This window comes from Phyllostomus hastatus, unplaced genomic scaffold, assembly GCF_019186645.2.
Source record: "Phyllostomus hastatus isolate PE091 unplaced genomic scaffold, TTU_PhHast_1.1 phas_contig_196, whole genome shotgun sequence".
In the NCBI taxonomy this organism is placed as follows: Eukaryota; Metazoa; Chordata; class Mammalia; order Chiroptera; family Phyllostomidae; genus Phyllostomus; species Phyllostomus hastatus.
In genome coordinates this window covers 31,856,452-31,878,871 of record NW_025333709.1, presented here as the reverse complement: position 1 = coordinate 31,878,871, position 22,420 = coordinate 31,856,452, and the positions used below count along the sequence as shown (strand labels likewise).

At 49.8% G+C, this 22,420-nt stretch overlaps 1 protein-coding gene and 1 pseudogene across 5 annotated transcripts in view; both read right to left on the bottom strand.

Annotated features, from left to right (window-relative positions):
* PDGFRA (platelet derived growth factor receptor alpha) overlaps window positions 1-4,817 on the bottom strand; it is a 46,820-nt gene extending 42,003 nt beyond the window's left edge. Inside the window, exon 1 of one of the 5 annotated variants that reach the window (XM_045833913.1) lies at window positions 4,662-4,817. Coding sequence is in view for 2 of the 5 variants with exons in the window: in XM_045833911.1 (XP_045689867.1) it covers window positions 3,491-3,520 (30 nt within the window). In the remaining 3 variants the exon portion in view is untranslated. Of the gene's footprint in view, window positions 1-995; window positions 1,616-1,786; window positions 1,902-1,928; window positions 1,950-3,490; window positions 3,930-4,661 lie in introns of those variants that run through there. The other 4 variants (XM_045833911.1, XM_045833912.1, XM_045833915.1 and 1 more) reach the window with 4 other exon arrangements.
* Window positions 4,818-18,588: 13,771 nt separating this feature from the next.
* On the bottom strand, window positions 18,589-21,413 carry LOC123815617 (annotated as a pseudogene).
* Between the last annotated feature and the right edge of the window lie 1,007 nt (window positions 21,414-22,420).

Below are 22,420 nucleotides of genomic sequence, written 5' to 3'. Positions count from 1 at the left end.
CTTAGACTGTACTTTTAGATTTCGTAGTGACGTCCTTTCAAAGACTGAAGAATGGAAGCAGGAACGGAGGGATGTTTCTAAATCTCTCCGTGGGGTGGCCAGAAGAATTCAGGGGTCAGGGGACAGGTACAATCACTATCTCACTGCGAGCAGGGGCAGCCGGGGCCTCGGGAGCCAGGAAACGACACTGCCATCCCAGGCCTCAAAAGTTCAAGAAAAGCCACTGGAGAGAGGCTCAGTGGTTCAGGATTTTGTTTAGCCAACCTTCTTCCCATCTTGGAGTTTCCGCCCACTCGAGGAGAGAGGCCACCTGGGCCCAGGGCAGCCCAATCTGTTTGCATATCATTGTCACCCCTCTAATCTTGCCCGGCTGGGCCGTGACAACCGTACAGCCCCGGAATCGAGGACTGAAAACGACTGTTCCCGTTTACACAATAATACGGGGTCGTAAAACAAACAGCAACGGGCGCCTACGCAGCAGAGAAGTTTGCTAGAGGTTGGAAAACAAAAGTCGGGGACTAGTCCCTCCTACCCACCACGAGCTCAGGGGGCCTTCCAGCCTCCGTGGTCCTCGGTTTCTCCCATGTTTAATTATTACGACGCCCCATCCTCACCCCCAAGTCCGGGGACCTCGGCTCCCTACCGCCCACCCAGCGCCTCCCAGGCCGACCCAGTGCCTTCGAGGCACCTATTGGAGGCCTCCAGAAGGAGAAAAGGTGACCCGGGGTAGTCTTTGGGGGTCCCCTTGGGTTCAGCCCGGCTCTCGGACAACCGGCGGCTGGCGGAAGGTTGGACCTCACTCTGGGAGCCCGCTAGAGGGCGCAGCAGCCCCGCAAATCTTACCCGCTGGCTTGCCAGCTCCCAAGTCTGCTCAAGCTCCAGGTCCCCGACAGCGCAGCCCTCACCACCGCTCGCCCACCGCCGCTCGCCCGCCCTCGCCTGAGAGGTTCCGTGATAACACTGCCTGGCCACTGCCCCACCACACCCACACGTACGGGGGAAGGGCCGCTCCCACTCCTGCCACCTCCACTTCCTCCACGGCTCGGACACCAGGGGATGGTAGTGACGACCGTCCACTCCGGAGTTCTGCGCCCTAGTCCACCGCGCTCCACGTCTCAGAGCTGCAGCCGCCGCAGCGCCCCAGGCAAGACGTTTGGCGTTTGCATTGTTTTCAGTTGAGACCCAAGAGGGGGCTGGACTGGGTGGAGGGAGGGGAGCTGGGAGGGGTGTAAAAAGAGAGGAGCTGGGGGTTTAGGGTTACAGTCGCGCGCCAGCGCCTCCTATGGGCTCGAACGCCACACGGCCGCAAGCAGCTGCTCGAGGAGGCCTAGGCGATCTGTCCGACACTGCGCCCCCTCAGCTTCTATGAACCGAGCCTCCCCCAGTAACCTCTTGCTCGACGCTCGCCTTTGCCGCCACTGCAAGAGTGCACACTCGCGCCCGCCGGCACCTCTCGCTCCGCTTCCGCAGGGAAGGAACATTGCAATAAGAAGAGAAAAAAGCGCTCCACGATCGAGGTTTTCTTTATCCCCTCCATTCTACTTCTAACCGATCCCTGGCTCACTGTTCAGTTTTTGAACAAAAGGAACTGCCACTGAGCAAATTCAGCAAAAGACTAGCACTAGCTGAGCCTGGACTAGAACGCACTGCGCAAAAGCAGTTTGCCCTCTACCCTGCATCCCGTGCAGGGGGACCAGCCGGCAAAACCTCCCCGCATCGCCCCCGACAGCTGATGCTGCTCGGGGACCCCCGCGAAACCAGATGCGAGGGAGGCTGAGAGCCACACCTTTCGGCCACCGAGCTGGCTTTTAGCCCTTTCCCCAGAATTGCTACTTTTCCATCAGCAAAAAGTAACTGTCTCGCAGCTCCACAGAGGCCAGATGAGTCCCCCACCCCCCAACCGCTGGAGTTTGCGGGAAGGCGCTGACCACCATGTCCCCAGGACGAGTCCCAGCACTGCGCGCCGCCCACGGCCGGTCCCCAGGAGAAACAAACCCGGCCCGCCTCGGCGCCAGACGCGTTTGCAGCTGGAAAGCCTACTCCGATGCCCCTCCCCTTTCACCCCTCCCCAGCCCGCGCCCTGGGAGGAAAGCGGACCTGGGGCCGGGAACCGGGAACTGGGGCTCTGCTTAGGGTCCTTCTCGGCCAATAGATGGCTGGTGCCAAGGCAGAAGGACAGTTATGGGTTCCTTACCGCTATCTCCTCCACCCTCCCCACCCTGCCTCCTCCTTCTGCCTCCCTGCTCGCTCACAGGACTCCCATCCTGGAGTCCAGATACACTTGGGTCAAACCAAAAGCAAGACTTCAAGAGCCCCGAAGCAAGGACAGACCAGGACGTCAAAGCTAGGCTGGTCCGGCCCTCGCCTGTCGGGGAGCGGGGGAAGGGCCGGCCCCCTTTACCGTGAAGACTGTAGGAAAGAGGAAGCCGAGGGGCTGGAAAAGAGGAAAGGGATGCAAAGCAGCAGCACCACAGACCGGGTGGGTCAGATTGGGGGGGGGGGCGGGGGGCGCGTAAAAACAGAGCCAACGCGGCAGCGCGTGTGAGCATGCCCCAGCGCTGCTGCTTCTTCCCCTCCTGCGGCCCCTGGAGCTCGCTGGGCTCCGGGGTGTTAGTCCCGGGAGCTGTGTGGATGATTGTCGCGCCCATTTGCCCTGGATGTCTCCTCCTGTTCTAAAAAGCTGCCTAGTTCTGGTGGGGAGCGACCGCGGTGAGGCGGTCCAAAACGTTGAGCAATTAGGCTGTGGAGCCAAAAAGCCATTTCCCACACCGCCCAGCCCCAAGCTTTTCCAGGCAGCCTGGCCAGGCGCGGGGCAGCCCGGACCTGATAAGGGCCATTCTCGCTCCCTCTCCAGCCCGGGTTTGCCTCTCACTCTCAGAGATGAGTGCCAAGTTCTTCCACTCTTTCTGTACATCCTAACGTCTTTGTGGGGCTGGGGGAGTAAAGTGCGGGACGGGCGCTCTGGCTGCGGGGTAGACAGACAGCCGACTGACAGACAGCTCAGAACTTCCTTCCTGGTGGAGAGGCTTGGTCAGGCCATTGGCAGCTCCAGCACACCTGGCCGGGCAGCCGAGACTCCGGGCCCCCTCACTGGGTCACACTCCCTCTCGCTCTGAGCTGGCCGCGACCACCCTTTCCGAACAGAGTTGTTGTTCCCAGTTGTTTCCGAGCCAAGTGAACGTCGCCCGCTCCCCTTGCTCTGCGGGGGGGAATTAATCTCACGTGTAAACGTAAAAGCCGATTTCCACGGGAACAGACGACAGAGAAAGGAGGGACGCAGGAAGACCGCTCCGCAGAGAGCAGGGTGCAAGGAGGCCGCTTGGAGAGCGGAATAGAGAGTGGACGCTGGAGAGGATGAAGCAGCGCAGGGCTACTGCAGGCGGCGAGTGCCACGCATTCCCGCGCGGAAAGGGGCGTGGGAGGGAGATCCGGGGCTTCGGCGCCCGGAGGTGGACAGTGAAGATGGTTCGCCTCCCTCTTTCCGTCTTACCTGGAACCAAGTTTCCCCGTTCCAAGTCATCCCTAACCTTCCCACAAAGTTGGGCGCTCTGGCGATCTCCGGTCTTTCCTTCCCGTGGCCCGGAATGGGCAGTAGCAGAGCTCCGGCCTTTGCAAAAAACGGTTCCCGCGAGGAAGGGGGCGCGCCAAGACGGGTAGTGGTGGGGACGACAGCGCCGATGAGGGCCCCTTGGAGCGCAGTTCGAAATTCCTCAAATCCTAGTTGCTGGAATGCGAGGCGGCGGCGACTTCTTCACTCGGGGCCAAATGTGTTTGTCGTTACTCCAGACAGACTGCCAGCCCGCGCGCGCCTCGGTCGCCCCCGCGCTAGGGCGCGCAACCCAAGCGCACTGCGGGGCTGGCGCCCGCTCTCCCTCACACTTCACCGATCCCGCAAACCGCTGGGGAGCTCCCCAGACCCCCTCCCTGTCCGCGCCCCCTCTGCTGGTCTTGCAGCCGCCACGGTTGCGCTAAAATCTGGCCCCAGTTCGCAGCCGGCGCTGCGCCGTCCAGTAATTATGCGCCCTGGGCCGGCGCCGATTGCGCCCAGCGGGCACCCAAGGTCCAGCCTCCTCCAGCCGAGCCCTTCACTCCAATCCTCCCGCAACCCCTCCCCCGCCCCCCTCGGCGCTCTTCCGTCCCCACCTTCCCCGGTGTTTCAGCCGCGCTCCATGCCACCAGCGGCAACGTTGTCCCGCCAAACCGCGAGCGAGGAATGAAAAATACTCATTAAAAACCTGTTGTCTTCCAGGACCCACTGCCAAAAAGAGGGCAAACACCTCGGCCCCCACTCACAGCATTACTTGGTGCTCGTCCCAGTATACGCTAATTCCACCCCAGCCCCAAAGGAAACCTCAAAAATGTGCGCCTAAACAATTTCTCTGGGAGGCCATAGAGTTGTTAGAAAAACACTGCTTTTAAAAATAGGTCTGGAAAATGTTTTTTTTTAAATCCTTAGACTTTCGAACTCTATGGTTATCTTCCTTCCAACTGAAATTTATTCAAAATAAATTACTTTCTGGACATTCCACTGGAATTCAACTCCAATTTTGTTTTTTCCTCATTGTCAAAGTTTGAGTGAAGTTACTTCACTTCTTCTAGCCCAAAGGGCCTGACAGGGACTGCTCTTAGAAACAAAAATCATTTTTTTTCTTCTCCCTTACCTTCTCCTGTTATGTCAATTCGAAATGAAAATCCTACATGTGTAGTAAAAAGTGTGTCCACGGCCTGTAGTCCTCTCCTGTGATCCCCTCCTCTGTTTCTCTCCCTCTAGCTCCAACTGAATTGGGCTCAAAAACCGCGTTTTGTAATTGATTCAATGTTATAGTCCATCCTTCTAAAACTAATCATTTGCTCTAAGTAAATAGCTGTCAGGAAATGAAGCCCCACCCCCTTGGCCTCTTCAAAATAAAAGTTTCCAAGAACTCAGTGCTCTCTGACACTCCCAACCTTCAGACTGTGCCTTCGCTGCTGCTCTTACGCAATCAGGGGGTCCAGCCCCAACCCCCCAGCCTTCGACAACAACTGGGGGGGCGGGGAGAAGCGGACCAGATGGATTGGGGGTGGCGGGAAGGGGAGGCGTTGATGCTTCGCGGAGAAAGATGTTCGTGAAAATACAAACTGCTCCTCATTTCCCGATGAGTTTACCTCCTCGTTGGGGGGGATGGTATTTCCTACTCTGCTATGTTGCTTGGTATCCCCTTGGAAGAAAACGACACGTAAAATAGTACTAAATGCCCCGAGAGAACATAAGTCTGGGGTCGAGAAGTGTGCTTTCTGCAGAAATTCCCAGCCCATCTAGAAACTGGGCCCTCAGGAGAGGTCCCCAACCCCAAGCGGTTGGGTCGTTTGAACCTGAGGTCTGTCAGGAAAAGTGCCCTGTGGCTGCTAATCCTTTAATGAGATTAGACAAACTGTTGAGCCCCATAGGAAGACTGGGGTTGGGGGTGGGGAGATTTGTTTGTTTGTTTGCTTGTTTGCTTGCTTGTTTGTTTCGAAAACGAGTTTTAAAGAAGGTGCAAAGAATCAAGGGTCTGTGTAGATTTGGAACGGTCTCCGACAGAACGACCTCTAACGGGTCTTTGTTTTCGGGGTTGCAAGTTGCCCCGGCTTCTCTCACCTACATTAAAAGGCTCCGGCTTGGGCGTTGGAGAATCGTCCGCGACGCACTCGCCACCTCCGCGCTCAGCAGGAGGGTGCACTTTGACCTGACCCGAGCTCCTTCTCTCTCGCCGCGTGGGTGGGACCCTGCCTACGCCGCAGGGCTGGGACTGCAGCCCCAAACCCTATTCCCAAGGCGCGCGGCGAGACAACGATCCTGCTCGCGGAGGAAAGGGGGCGCTGACGCTCCAGTAACCAGACGGAGCGCAGTGGGGCTTCCCAACGAGGGCGGGGGAGGGGAGCGCATTAACCTCCTGGCCTGCCCCAATTCTGAATTCGCTGGAGGGGGGTTGAGGGGCACGGGTGATCCTTTACCTTCACCCCACCACAGTAAGAATTCCCTGGGCCAGGTTAAGACTGGAACGTTGGCCAGCCATCACCTTCTCCTCCATCAGGAAGGTGGACGCGGGACAGTGGGCAGAGAAGGGTCACAGAGAAGTACTCCAAGGGGTGCTGGGCTTAACTGGGACCGGCTGCCGGGGTGTTAGGCTCAGGAAGGCACCCGGGGCTGGGCCAGGGGCCCCACTACCCGGCTCTCATGCGCTCCCGCCTCTTGTGCATCTTCAGTTCGGGTGACTGACTGCACGGCTCACTATTACTTCCACATGTTCCTTCAGGAAATCATTGAAGGCAAATATATGAACAGCCCCTTGTTCGGAATGCTAACAGGATACCGTAATGTTTGTAGATAACGAACGGGGACTAACGACCCCCATAAAAATTAGAATGCGTAATAATAGGGAAAAGAGGGTACTGGCTTTCAGGCTATTTAAGAAGTTGAGATCTGAGTTTTTATATCAAGTACGCAAGAGGGTAGAAGGCGAGTCCGGGAGCTACCCACCGAAGGCCTGCTCTGTGGCCCGGACAGTGCCCGCCCTGGCGCACCGGAGTCTCCTGAACGCAGGACCCCCGCGCTCTGGCCCACAAATAGTGACTTCACGGTTCACTTCGGAGGCGCTTATGCCCGAAAAGGAGGCGAGGCGGGGGCTGTCTTCTGGCCTAACTCCTCGCGAGTTTAAAACAGAGCGAGTGGATGAGCAAGTGAGCACCCGGTTGTCCTTCTGGTAGTAATTACCTGTCTAATTTGAATGATGCCTTTGTTATGATCATTAACAAACATTTGCTAAAGGTTTCCATGTGTGACATTCCAGAAGGTTTAAAGGCCTGGGGAGCTGACTCCTGGGATGGGGCACCGGTGGGGGGTGGCGCGGGGAAGCAAATGGTTGGGGGAAGATGTCGCCGCGTCTGGGCCGAGCAAAGATGGGGAGAGGTCAACATCTGCCTTCCCTGCAAAATCAAAACAAGCCCAGTGGTCAGGAGCAACCTCAGGCTGGAGACCCACGGAGAGAGGCGGTTCCTTCCTTAAAATGAGTCCTGCCCGCAGCCCCCACTCGGCCGCCCCTCCCACTGCTCCGCGGAGTTGGGACCCTGCCGTGCGCTCTCCTCCGCGGCTCCGAGGCCCGGGGAGAGGTCGGGTCTGCTGCCGCCGCCGGCCCGGCTCGAGGGAGGGGGTGGGGCGCTGGGGCTGGCCCAGCCGCGCTCCGCCGGTGTTGTTCTAAGATGCTTCCAGATTGTTCCCCGGACGCCGGGTGTCCTGGGTGGTCCTGGAGCCGCACCCGGCAACTAGCGGGGCCTGGCCAACGTGGACTGCGGGGTCTTGTCTTCGTCGGCTTCTGCCCAGGACACCGTGGGGGGCCAGGCTGCCCTGTGCTCCCCGAGGGGTGACCGTCGCTGGCTTGCGCCGCCGTGCGAAGGTCCCAGCCCGCACCCGGATTTTGGTTTTCAACCTCTTGTGTTGTTTCCTTCAGGAGTAATCGTGGGGTTAAGAAGGGGCGTTCTCTCCTCAAACCGGGAGTCGGGACGGCTGCGACCCTCTGGGAGGAGGCCCGACCCTGGGGCCGCGCTGGACCGGGAGGTTCGGGGACGGCGGCGGGGCTGGCGCGGCCTCGCACGTCCAGGCCCTCCGGCCGCAAGAAATTGGACGCGAGCGTCTGAGACAGAAATGTGGTCGAGCCAGCCATCACAAAGCGGGCACCCGCAAACGTTTTACAACCAACTCAAAATGGTCACTGAAAACAAAAACAACCCCCCCCCCTCCCCTGCCTCCCAGGCTCGCTCTGCAGTCCCCACCCCACCCCCCCACCCCACCCCGTGGTAACCGGCGGCGGCTCCCGGCGTCCCACCTACGGCTTTCGGGGGCGTTTCCCGCGGAGCTGGCTTTTTGTTTCTACCCTCGTCCTCCTCGGCTGTCAGCTCCACCCCCATTCGACTTTCCTGGCAGAAGAGCGCAGGTCCTGTTGCCTTAGTAGACCCAGGGCTGTAGCAGTTTTCGAAGCCGTTAGTTGTGAAAATTACATGTAAACAAACTTGTGATTTTTGATGGGGTGGGAACACATTTCTAGCTTCCTGGTTTGAAAATAAAGGACCCTCTGGTGCTTTGCCAAAGAAAACCGTGCTAACGGCCCCTTCCTTCCTCCACCCTCTTCAATTCTTGCCCGCGAACCGCCTCGCTGGGCCCAGCGAAGGGATCCTTCGCGGGGAAGACTCTGAAGAGGCTTGTGGATGGAGCGCACAGATGTCGGGTTCCCGCGGGGAGACGGCGCACAGATGTGGGGTTCCGGCGGGGAGACGGGTGAGCGCGCGGCCCTTGCCTGGGGTCTGAACCAGCTGAGGCTTGAAGTCTGCTCTGAGCCTGTTCACACACTCAGAATTCAGAGGCGCCCAAGTCTTGGAAAAAGGGCAGGAGGAGTTCTCCAACAGGGTCTCCACGGGCATGTGCCACTTGGGGTGACAGTTCTCCTTCCAGACCTCCTTGCACATTTCCCTTTCTTCCAGTTGTTCGCTGGACCTAAGGGTGCAGCGTCCCTTCTGGGGCGCTCGCTCTCTCTCGTTCTCTCTCGATTTGTCTCCGGAGAGAAGTAGCAAGCGGTTCCCTGGGCAAGTGCGCAGCTGCACCCTCTCCAGGGGTTGCAAACACTACGACCGGCCTGCGGACCTCCACGAGGACCGGACAGGGCAAGCTCTGGTTGTGGGCCGCCCAGCCTAGAAGGGCCTGTGCTCCTCAGAGGTGGGAAAGATGCGGCTCTGGATCTGGACTTTTGATACCCTTCTCCTAGGGAGAGGGCCTCACTTCCTTAACGTGTTTGTCTCCTGCTCCCCTCTCCTCTTTAGGCCTTAGCGCTTAGTGCTTTTAACTTGAAAACCACCGTCAGGGGAGGGGAGGGACTGAGGAGTTTGGGAGGTCTGCTCTCCATTAGGCGCCTCAGCCATCCAGCTTTCCAAGGCACAGCTGTGGCTTGGGAGGGGAAAGAGGGGGCCGGCTCTGTTTAGGTCAGCCTGACTGAAGAAAGGGCCTTGTCCTCTGGAAGTCCCAGGAGTACAAGTACAGCAGAGCCCTGTGATTTAAAAAAGGAAAAAAAAAAAATCTGCCAGAGAGGCACTGTGAAGTGGAAAGCCAATAAGCCATTGGAACCTGGGTTCCACAATTACACTAATTATAGTGCGTAAGTTTGAATGTGAGCCACATTACTTAATCAGTGTATTATTTTATTTAATCCTCAAGACAACTCTCTGGGTTGTGCATGATTATCCTCATTTAAGAGAGGAGCAAACAAAATCTGGGGGTTGAGCAAGTTGCGTATAGCAGTGCCAGGATCTGCCTGGTCCCGGGTTCCAGTTGCTGTGTGATCTGATGAAGACAGCTCATTCCTCTGAACCCCCCGTTTCCTCATCTGTACAAGTAGGTGTAATGTCCGGATTGTTGTGATTAAATGAGATGATGTGTATGAAGCCAGGGAAGAAGCTAATACATTTTCTTTCTCCTCCTTCTTCCAACTTTTCCACGGACACGGTCACTGTCACGTTCATCTCTAGTTCTCTTGGATCGGCCTCAAAAGCTGGGAGGTCTGTTGGTTTTCTATTTCATATTCTATTTCACAAGGGTGGGGCAGGGGCACCCGAGTGCCCGGGTACTGCCCCCTAATGTGTCAGGCCCTCTCAAAAAACAGGCCCAGGGAGGAAGGCAAGAAGGAGTGGGTGGAGCCAGGAAGGATCAGAAAAAGCAGCTGAAAATGAGCAGACAGGCCTGGCAATATCAGTCAGGAACTCTGCAGTGAACCCAGAAAGAAGGAAAGCTGAGGTCTTGAGGAACTTGAGGTGAGGCTCCATGAAGGAACCCTTGGGTGCCTTGCAGGGGTATACACGAGACCCCCTGACTTCTAGAGAACCCACTTGGTGGGGCGAGGTGTCCCATGTATGCTTCTCACATGTAGCCACCCTCCCCGATGTGACTTCCCCCAATCTTAATTTTAGAAGAGTTTCTTTTTCCACATTTTGATTCATCAAAAATGTATGGCATGTGCTGATCAGAATTTCTTCTCAGCTTTGGAGTGTTGCTTCATGGATTCAAGAAATGCTCATTGAGCATCTATCTGCCTTGTGTCTGGCTTGATATTAGGCATTAGGGATAAAGAAGCAGGCGGAATGGCTATGGTTCTTGCCTTCGGGGAATTTACTAGACTACTCTCATTTGGCACCTGGGTTTCCCCCATTGCAGGCTCACTGCTGAGTTTTGAGGAGCATCCATTAGAACACTCATTTCTTTGTGACACTGTTATGAAGAAATTGGCCAGAGAAAGCAGACCAAGGAAAGTCTTGAGTCACGGGCCACACGACCTCCCCAAACTCTCCAAAATGTGTATAGCCGGGATCTGCACCGAGGGCTGAGAGGAGCTTGCCTTAATCCAACTGAAGACAATACTTACTGAGCCTAATATGCCCAAGCCTCTGTCCCAAGTGCTAAGGATACAGCCCTGCCTGCATGGGGTTATAGGTTAGTAGAGCAAACAATCGCTTCAACACAAAGTTGCCATGAGCAAATGTTAGAGGTACACGGTGGTGTCAGAGCACAGAGGAGCCTAGCTCTGACTTGTGGGGCAGAGAGGACAACTTAGAGGGAAGAGTCGTCTCTCTGAAAGTAAGACGAATAAGAATCTTGCTGGGGAGGAATCTAATGTGTATGGGCTTAACGGTGGAAGAGGGCATGAGGTCATCAGATGTCAAAGAAGTTTGGGATGGCTGGAATTTGAAATGTGTGAAGGTCCAATGAGAAGGACCAAGAGAGAGGCCAGGTCATGGAGCTGTCCAGGCCATGTTAAGAGTCTAGATTTAATCTTTTGAAACTACCAGAGTTCATTTACGGAGGGGCAGGACTGGGGCAGAGTTGAATTTTAGGCAAGATCAGCATGGGTGTCACCAGGAGGCATGGAGGCTCCTGGCCCTGGTGCTGATGGCAGGGGACTGGAGAAAATGGATCGGAGAGAAGGAAGTAGAATGCCTGGCAGTCTCAATTGAATGTGAACCGTGAGGGAGAGTAGAGTCCCTGGCTCAAGACAAAGCTCGTGTTGTTTACTCAGTGGGAGGACAAAAGGAACACAAATTTGGGAAGGCAAAAGATGAGTCTACCCTTTTTTTTTAAGGTTGTATTTATTTATTTTTAGAGAAATGGGAAGGGAAGGAGAGAAACATTGATGTGCGAGAGATACATTGACCAGTTGCCTCTCACAGGCCCCCAACTGGGGACCTGACCCATAACCCAGGCACGTGCCCTGACTGGGAATTGAACCTGCAGCCCTTTGGTTCGCAGGCCAGCACTCAATCCACTGAGCCACACCAGCCAGGTCATACTCTTAGACATGATACATTTGGGAAAGCTCAGAAAGGAAGGATTAAAACAAGGAGAAAATCCAGAACAGAATTTTAAGTAACTCCAGCATTTTCTGGTGGACAAAAAAGATGCTGAGAAGAAACAACCAAGGATCCTTATCTCCTAAATACTCAGCCATTGTCTGTGAATTCATACAATGGGAGTTAGTTGAATTTAAAGAGCTGTGTCAACTTAAAGTTCAAAATTACAAACCTTGGCTAGACCTATCTGGTGATTTTGTACGCATGAGTGATTACAAATACTCTATGAAAACATGAGGGTTTTAATTATTATGTGACTGGTAATACTAAATTATTCTTTATTTATATATTTTTTAAGATTTTATTTATTTTTAGAGAAGGGAAGGAGAAAGAGAGAGAGAGGTAAACATCAATGTGTGGTTGCTGGGGGCCGTGGCCTGCAACCCAGGCATGTGCCCTGACTGGGAATCGAACCTGCGATGCCTGGTTCGCAGCCTGAGCTCAATCCACTGAGCTATGCCAGCCAGGGCCCTTATTTATACTCTTAAGTTAACTTTGTACCCACCTTTGGATTTCAGATCAGCCAAAGACCCCAGTGGGGTGGAAACCAGGTCCTTGTCCTGAGGATATTTTCCTAGCCTCACCTTGCACCAGAGATGTCGAGGCAGGGGTCCTTTCAGGAACTGTATGCATAAGGTGGCAGTGACAAAGATTGCATGCTATCCTCAAATGATCATTCTCCTTTCTCAGTAATTGAGCCTCCGGTTTTTTGCTATCCCTCCCTTACCCCCATCACGGGACAAAAGTTATCTTTCACAATCTTTCTTGCAGTCAGATGTGGTCATTAAGAAAGCTTCTGGTCACTGGGATGTAAACAGAAGTTGTGAGTGCAACTGCCAAGCAATCTTAATAGTAAAGGGCACATTCTTCTCAATCCAATCTTTTTGCTGGATGGAAAACAGGCGTATGACTGGAGCTTCAGCAGCCTTCTTATACTATGAGGCAACTCTAAAAATGGAAATTGTGCACAATAGTGTAATAAAAAGTCCCTGACCTGTAAACCTCCAAACAAACCCTGATAGCCTACTGTCTTCTTGAAATAAAGGAGAAACAAAATTCTATCTTGTTAAGCCTCTTATTTTGAGTTTTTCTGTTAAATGCAGCCAAGCTTGATCTTGTGGACCAAAAAGGGGTCACATACTCTACACCAGACACGCTTGGAGGAGGCCTGCAGGGCAGGCCTTACTAACTCGGAAACCAAAGGTAATCACAAAGGATGGTCTGAACATAACAATTCCTAACTAAAAACAGCTCATGACGGTAGTCACGTCCTGGGCCCGCAGCTTCCCTGACAAAGGTCAACCTTTACCCAAACTGAGCCTGTCTATTGTCTCTTTGCATCTATAAGATAACATATTCTTGGAATCTCAGAGTAATCTCCTTTCCCAGACTCCTCACATCATACCTACCCCACCAGAGCAGGAGACCACAGAGCCCTCACTGTAATCTTGTTCCCCGAGTACCATCTCTACGTGCTGCTATGTTAATAATCAAGTATCCTGGATCCACCAGTATAAAGAAGTATCTGTCTCTCCATTTTATTTTTTCTCCAATCAACTGGGATTTCCTGCTTTGCTTTATCCCGCTCCCTTAACCTACCACCAACAAATTTTGATGGGGTGGGGAGGTGGTCAGAGCGAATCAGCCCAAGATGTGTCTCTGTTGTAAGCAGATTGTTTTGCACTAAAGCAGCTTGAGCAGCAGCCTCAAAAGAATCTCCTTCCCCTCCTCTGACTTCCTGGAAGAACTTGAATTAGAGGCCTTGCTGATAATGGGAGATTATCAGAAATAATGTGTTCTGATCTATCTACAGGGCGAGGCAAACTTCTCTTTACTGAACATCTGCTCTTCTTATCCTGCAGTGACCCTTTGAAGCTCCCAAGGCACCTCACGTGATGCCTGGCTTGGGAAGTCTTCTGTGCCTGATCTCCCTTCTCTCTCGGAACTTTTCGGGCATGTGGGGTCTCTGACTCTCTCGTGGATGCAGGGTTCCCATACACATATATGTATTAAACTTGGTTATTTTCTTTCATTAATCTGTCTCATGTCTATTTGATTTACTAGACCAGCCAGAAGAACCTGGGAAGTAAAGTAAATTTTGTTCTTCCCCCGCAATTTCACATAACCCTTAATTATTATATGACAGGCAATACTAGATTTTTACCTTATTTATACTCTTAAATATACATTTGTACCCACATCTGGATTTCAGATCACGCAAAGACCTAAGCAGGGTTGATTCTAATGCATAAAATAAGTTGCAAAACTACGATCTTTTCTTTTTAAGATTTTGTTTATCTGTTTAGAGAGAGGGGAAGGGAGGGAGAAAGAGAGGGAGAGAAACATTTGTAGATATACAGATATACAGGCCCCAACTGGGTGCCCAGCCCACCATCCAGGCATGTGCCCTGACCAGAAATCAAACTGGTGACCTTTTGGTTCTCAGCCCTTTACTCAACCCACTGACCAGCATCAGCCAGGGAAAACTGCCATTCTTTAAAGAATTTTCTCCATCCATTGAGGTGTTGCTTCCCAGCAATTGTCATCATTTTGGCTCAGATAGGCTGGACGTTCTTTCATGGAACTGAACTTCACAGAGTTGGCAGGATCCCAGAGGAGTCCCCTGAGGACCACGCTGTGGACCTGGACTGGGTGCTGGGGACCAGCGTGGCCCATTGTCCCATTGTGCCCGCTCCTCGCTGCGTGTCAGGTGAACTTGGGTGAGTTTTTCTTGGAATTCTGGACCTCCCTGTTTTAAGGTAAGAGGCCCAGACATTATTTGAGCTGTTCTTAAGAAAAAAACCTTGGGGTAACACTAAAGGTTAAGGATAGAGGTAATCCAGCTAAGGATAAGGGTTAAGATAACTCAGGGGCCGGAGGGGAAAAAATGGGTGGCTGATTTCTCCATTTTCCTTTTCAACTGGAACCACCTACTGTGAATCTGAACAAAGCCTTTTGCTGAATAAATGAGAGTCTAAACGTGTTCGGCTCTGAAGATAAAGGGCATTTCCTACCTCCAGCTTGAATTTTAGGTATCTTTAGGGGACGCAAAATCTATGTGGAGGCATTTGAGGGTACCGCTCCAAATGAGCAGAGCTTTATAGGGAATTCCAGCACAACTGCAATTAAAGAACTGGCTAGCCTGACGACACACACACATGAAGGCTGGTTACCTGGTGCTCCGAGTCCTCATGGTAGCATTATACACCTAAGCAGAGGGTTCAAGTGACCTGGGTGCTGACAGGCCCTTGGAGCCCAACCCATAAGCAGCACACTTCAACCCGCTCCACAGTTCCCCTAGGAATTTGTCCAGACTCTGCAGGTCTCAAAAGAAAACTAAACTTAACCTGGAAAATCACGCCTCCAAGGCCAATGTGGCTTCATACAGCTGCTCCCACTAGTTCTCCTGCACATGTACTGTGTACAACGTCTGGGAAGCCTTTGCTTGCAAGTACTTACAGAAATGGGAACATTTAACCAAAAAGTGGTATCCGCTCAATAAGATGGCCAACGTGAAGTTCTTTTAACACCTACATTTGTGTGTGTGTGTGTGCATGCATGCACAGGCACCATCCTTCCCAATAGTGGGGAAAAAAGCGGGCTCTAAAATCAAACTGAACGAAGGAGAGGCTTACCTCAATTGGCAAATAGAAACCTCTGAAATGCAACACAGGGAGACTTTCTTCTCTCCAGGGTGTTAGTAAGGAGAGTTGAAAGACTGTCTCTGAATTAAAGAAGGTTCCGAAGCTGCTCAGTGCCAACACCCCCTCCCCCCTCTTCCTCACCTGCCCCGCTGGGTCGTCCTTCACTTTGTGGTCGGGACTTACTCTTCTTTCCTCCTTTATCTTCTCTCTCTAGTCCACACGTACTTCCTCCACGGCAGCTCCTAAGGGAAACTCAGAATAAAAAACCCTGGCAGCTCCCTTTGGAGAAAACCTGGTGTAAGGCAGAGGGGAACCAGCTATTGTATGCATTCCATGGACTAGAACAGAATTAAGAAATCCACCTATCGGTTTCCCCAGCCCTCTCCAGGACCCCAATGGGTTCACAAAGGGATTTGGTTTAACTGCTAGAAGATACGGTCCTGGCTGCTCTGACCTATTCCAATTAATGCACCTACTGGTTTCTGAAAGGAGATCAACACATAGGTAAATAAGGTCTGCTGAGAGACTCCTGTAAAGGACTTTTTACAACAGAGAGAGATAGCCCTGACTGGGTAGCTTAGTTGGTTAGATCGCCGTCCGGGTATGACAAGGTTGTGGGTTTGATCCCCAGTCAGGGAACATATAAGATTCAACCATTGAATGCCTAAATAAGTGGGACAACAAGTCCGTCTGTCTGTCTGCCTCTCTTCAACCCCCCCACCGTCGCTCCCTCCCCCCTCCCTTCCTTTCTCTCTCCAAAGTAAAAAAAGAAAAAGAAAGAAAACAAACACACACACAAACAAAACCAAAAATAGAGACACACCAGGATAAATGCAGGGAATTAGCCCACCAGCTTTTCCAAACCATCCCTGACATTTTTTCCCTGGAGAATGGACAGGACCAAGACCAAGTCCAAGACCAAGACCAAGACCAAGACCCAGCAATGCAAGAGAGCCAGATGAAACAGTGCTTGATTTTGAACATTCCAGAAAACTTTCAAACAATACTCGGGCCTGTCTTCAGATAGTTTTAAGGGTCATTAAAATGATCCCTATTAAATCAGCATTTTTGGAAGGACTAGAGGAAGAGCTTATAATTCTTCTTACAATATATGTTAAACTGGCTGATCCTGCATACCAATAAACTGGCCATTCTAGCTGATCAACTATCTCAAACTATTCAAAAGAGAGAAAGACAAAGGTGCCAAAATCATGAAATGATAGCTCTAGCAATTAAGCAAATCAGGTCAGACCTTCCCAAAAGTCTCTCAGACAAGGGGACAGGGGAGTTTGTCCTTATTATAAAATGCCAAGTCGCCTTAGAAAGGGTTGTAGAAAACAACTGGGATTTGGAAAAACAAAAAAACAGAAGTAAGCACAGGGCTGTTCCAGGACCAAGAGAGGGAATTTCCCCTTCCCCTTACTGATACTTCAGGAGAAATGTAAATTACCTTAAAAGGGGAAATGACTAAGGCCCTTGTACAATAGATAATGAGGCTACCTTATCTATTCTTAACCTTCTTCAGCTAAGTTGCCTTCTGCCTTGGAGTAAAGTTTCTGTCCAAATGCTAGGCCTAGCTAATCAACCAATGTCCAATCAATCTGTTCCCTGTTAACTAGGAAATGTCACAGGGCAGCATATATTTTTGCTCTTCAAATCTTCCCCAATTTACCTGAGATGGTAAGACTTCATTGAAATCAATGATGCCCACATATTCTTTTCCCAGAGGGTGAAATCTATTTAGAACTAAATAAATCAAATGCTGAATTAATTGAGGAGATAGTGATTTTAAAGGAACTCCCACAAAGGAAACCAGTCTTGAGAATGACTGCATGTTTGTTACAGGAGGTTCCAGTGCAACTTCGGACCTTCCCCAGGACAGAATGAGTAAGACGCAATCAGCCACTCCCGTTAAAATAACTATTGACAACACTTTGCCTCTACCTAATATTCACCAATATCCTTTAAGGCCTGATGCACTAGCTGGAATTAAGTTCATTTTGCAAGATTACTTTAAGAGGGGATTATAATTCCATGTATGTGTCCCTGTAATTCTCCTATCTTTCCTGTAAAATAACCCAATAGAGAAGGATGGAGATTTGCACAAAATCTTAGAGCTATATCTAAAATAGTTATTCCACCCTGGCTGGTGTGTCTCAGTGGAGTTAGTACTCCTGCAAACGAAAGGGTCACCAGTTCGATTCCCAGTCAGGGTACATGCCTGGGTTGTGAGCCAGGTCCCCAGTAGAGGGCACATGAGAGGCAACCACACATCGGTGTTTCTCTCCCCCTCTTTCTCCCTCCCTTCCTTTCCCTCTAAAAATAAATAAATAAAATCTTTTTAAAAATAAAACTCATTCCTAGACATCCTATGATTCAAACCCACATACTCTATCATCAGCTCTTCCTGCAGACTACCAATATTTTTCAGTGATAGATTTATGTAGTGCCGTTTTCAGCATTTCTGTTTTAAGAAAACAAACAGTAAATACCTCTTCCCTTTCACCTGGGAAGACTGGGAGTTGACTTGGACAATAACGCCCCAGGGACATACAAAGACTTCCACCTATTCTTTCAGATACTAATGGCTGATTTGGATGATGTTGAGTTTCCCAGAAATTCCACTCTAATCCAATATATGAATGATTTACTTTTATGCTCTAGGACATATTAGACTCTCAAGAGGACACAATTAACTATTATAACAGCTTAGAGTGCTCCTAGGTCTGACTGGGTATTGTCCCAATTGGATTCCAAATTATTCGTTAATGGCCCAGCCTCTGTGTCTTATTAAAATCAGATTCATCTGATCCAACTCAATGGAACCTTGAAGGGAACCAAGCTGTAAAGTCTCTAAAAACAGAACTATTTAAATCTCCTTCTCTGAGACGCCTTATATATAAACCTTTTTCATTTTTACACATAAAAGTAAAGGAAATACTTAAGGAGTTTTTAACTCAAAAACTCAGATAGCATGCCCTGACCAGTGTGGCTCAGCTGGACAGGCATCATCCCACAAAGCAAAAAGGTGCTGGCTTGATTCCTGGTGCGGGGACATGTCTGGGTTTTGGGCCCAGGTCTTGGTTCAGACATGAACGAGAGGCAACCAATCAATGTTTCCCTCTCACGTCAATGTTTCTCTCCCTCTCTTTCTCCCTCCCTTCCCTGCTCTCTAAAAATAAATAAATAATCTGTTTAATAAATAAATACAAAGCATGGAGATCATCACAGACCTGCAGAATATTACAGTCAGTAGTCAGACTCAGTAGCTAAACTGTTCCCGTCTTGCAGGACACCCACCTCCACTGCAGCCATGCCTTGCAAATGAACAGAAGGCAGTCACGCGCTCTCCTCTATCTGTGCTCCTCTTTCTGTCGAGTTTCCACTGAACTCTCATTGCGCTCAACACTTCTGTCAGTCAACTGGCTTCTAAGGACCTACTCTTGCTTTCTGCCCCGAATATTACTTGAACTTGATGTAACAGTCTTAAAAAAAAAACAAAACACACAGGCTTAATTCATTTCTTTTTTCCTGTATTAAATTATGTGGCAGCCACAGCTAGAGCTGGGGTCCTCTGGACAGAAATTCTGGTGTAGTTCTCTACAAGATGGTCAGTAAGTTTCTGGTAGGGAGACTTGGTGAGCATGGTCTCTTTCCAGAGGTCGAAGTGAGGTAGTTGTAGGTCTTGGAGATGGCATCAAAGGTGGCCTTGGCGAAATTGCCCAGGGTGGCAGTGCTGTTCCTGGCTGAGGTGTAGCTGTTGCCAATACCAACCATCAGCAGCAGCTTCTTGGACAGAGTTGCTGAGACAATGCCAGTGTCCCTAGGCTTGGGGATGAAGTGTGCCCGCACAGAGCCATAGCAGCTGGTCACCTTGCAAGGCATGGTGTGGGGCTTGCCGATCTTACTTCCCTAGTAGCCTAACTGCATGGGGACAATAGAGATCTTGGCTGGGATGATGGCGCTACAGATGGCAGAGGCTACCTCCTTGGAGCACTCAGCACCCAGACCAACATGTCCATTGTAGACCTCAACAAAGATACATGTCTTGAACCAGGTCTTCTGGCCAGTGTGTGTCTGCATTTCCACCAGCATAATATTAAAAGCCCTGCTCTTGAGGGATGTCCCCAGGAAGAAGTCAATGATCTCAGATTCCTTGATGGTCAGGGAGAAGAGACAAAGCTCCTCCAGAGACTTGATCTCCATGTCCTTGACCAGGTAGCCCAGCTTGGTGATGAGAATCCACTCCTTGTCCTTGTTCTGGCCTCTGTGAAACCCACAGCTTCAAACCCAGGCTGAACCCCAGTCATGACCTTTCCCTAAATGCCACTGTCAAATCCTCCAGAAAAACAGCCATGGCCTCCACTCCAAGGCCCCTGGGGCCTCCAGGCCTTCTGAGTCACCAATGTCATTGTCATTTAGTGTTTTCTCAAAAAAGAAAGATGTAACAATCTTAACCCAGCAATTTTGCTGCCTTCTTTGCAGGATGAAGACATCCAACTAGTGTATTTTGCTTACTGACCACCTTCTTGTTCCTCAGAATGATTTATAGGAAACTTATTAACAAAGTTGACTTAATTTGGTTTACAGATGGATCGCATCTGAAAGTTGAACAGGGACATTACCAAGCTGGATGTACAGTAATCTCCACGATGGATATAACTGAAGGTTTTTATTCACTTGAATAAGATCTGCCCGATAGGGTGAGTTGATTGCTCTAACTCTTACTCAAGCTTGTCAATCGGCCAAAGATCTAATAGCCAATATTTACACTGATAGTTGCTATGCCTTTGGTGTAGCTCACAACTTTGGAATGTTATGGAAGCAGCGAGGCTTCTTAACTTCCTCAGAGCAGCCCATACAGAATGAAAAACTGGTTGCGGAATTGTTAGATTCCATGCAGCAACCAAGACAATGGGCAATTATCAAAATTCCAGGACATTCAAATGCTGCCACCGTGGAAGGAAAAGTAAACCATGTGACTGATGCTGCAGCTAGATAGGCCAAATGAAACAGCCAAATCATTCAGGCCGGAGAATGCCCCTTGCTTCCTATTAAGTCAATGAGACTGTCTCTTACAGTTTCAACAGAGAGCAACAGAAGAAGAAAAGAGGATATGAAAACAGGGGGTGGGGCTTGAACCAGACAAGAAGATCTGGTTTGGACCCAATCGGAAACCAATCCACCTATAGGAGCTCAATTACCTACATTCAACATGTGCTTAAGCTAACACATCAAGGTCCTTAGAATATGATTTCATGGAGTAAATAATACAGACTGGAGGCAAAACTAGGTTTACAGTTGTTTGTATGGAAAATAATACATAATAAATAATACAAGAGTAAACTCTGTTTTGTGTATTCATAACTGTAAACCTACTTTTGCCAACCCCTGTATTGCTGGAAACCTTCTCCTTCTGTAGCTCATAGAGTATATAGAAGACGTCCTGTGTGTCCAAAATATGACCCTCGAAAATCACTCCACGGATCCCAAGAATATTTCCCCCTTCCTTTAGGTTCACCTGAAGTGTGGTCATTGGATTTTATCCAAATGCCACTGTCTCAAGGAGACACATCCGTGTTAGTTACAACCTGTGTGTTTTCTCAGACAGTCACTATGTGACCGAGGAACTCACTTCCCCAGGCAAAGACCGCAGCCTGTCTGCAAGGCTTGGCCTGTGCAACAGCATTTTCACTGGGCTCCTCACCCCAGTCCTCTGGACTGGCGAAACGTACAAATGGTGTAATTAAAACTCAACTAGAAAAAATTTAAAAGCTTTTCACCTCCCCTGGCCAGAAGCTCTCCCTCTAGTGCTCCTCAACCTGAAATCTACTCCTTTCAGTAAACATGGTCTTTTTCCTTATTTTATAGTCACTGGTCACCCTACGCATCTGGACAAAGGGCCATATGAACCAACCTTACTAAATGGAGACTTTCTGAATTATTATCAAGGACTTATTAACCAGCTTAAAGAAATCGATAAATTAATAACTGATTTTATTTCACAATGTGCTGCTGGGAAAGGGAAACTTCAAAGATCATGACTTACAACCAGGAGAAATTGTCCATTGGAAAAGACATCAATTAAAGACTCTCTCCTACCTCATTGGAAGGGACCTTACCAAGTATTACTAACTAATCTGTGTGCAGCTAAACTTAAAGGTATAATACAAGGTTCATATTTCTCAGAAAGAAAAAAAATGGTGCCTGACTGCAAAGGGGCGTCTGCCCAGTCTGACACTCACCTCCCCCTACCGCAGGCAGCACAGACCCCTCAAAGGTGAAAGCCACTGCCGCCAGGGGCAGACAGCTGTCCCAAGACATCAGGAAATTGTCGTTGACCACTGTTTTGTTGTCTTTACCCATCTGCTAATAATAGTAGTCAGAACAATAGTTATATCTGTTCTCTGGGCTCTTCTCAGAACTTGTGCGTATACAACCCGACTCTTAATAATTATTGAAAGTGTATAACTTTGTATTACCAATAATACTCTGCTTATGGTTTCTATTTTGAAATTTAGAAGAAATGCTATCACAAAAGGAAAAAAGGGAAGTGTGTGTTTTTGAGAGAAGTCAAAAGGAAGCAATTTATCCTAATAAGTTGGTTATTTCTGAATGAGTAAAAAGAGACAAACTAAGAAGGACAAGGGAAATCATAGACAGTTAATGGAAAGAAATCTTGAGAAAGGAATTTTGTGTATAAACACTAACAACCCAATTATGGGGACATACTTACTTACCACTTAGCCCAACAAAGATGACTAACTGTGTTAATTCCAGTGGAAATTGATGTGGCTATTTAAAAAAAAATATCCACTGTATCAGCTACTGAGGCACAGGACATTTACTTATGAAGCTCTTACTGTCCTCTTGACCTGTGGAAAATTTTAGATGATAATTGTAATTTACACCATTGTGTTCTTATAGCCTTGGCCCCAATTAAACCTTAAAGTTACAGTTCCCAACTGCACAGTTAGCAGGAATCAGGTCAATAATGGATGACACTTGAGTGCTCCCAATGGGAAATAAATGGGTCATATCAAAATAATTAATAATAAGTAATAATAATAATACCACCAGTAAATGGTGACCCATTGCACAGTCCTATTGTGAGAACTGAAGAGATGTATGGTTGTGCTCTCGAACTGTAAGTAAATATTATACTAGATGCAAAATGCAGAAAAGTGAGGCAGACAGCAAACCTTGGGCCACGGTAGTTTGCAGGTTAGAAATGACTCAAACTGTTTTGTTTTGTTTTTTCTTAATCAAGTCCCATGAGACCTGACTGCCTCCCATTTATTTGCCTTTCCCCGTTGAGAAAAATTCGGCCCTGACTTGCATCCAAGATTATGGCCTTGCCCCACCCCCAGTGG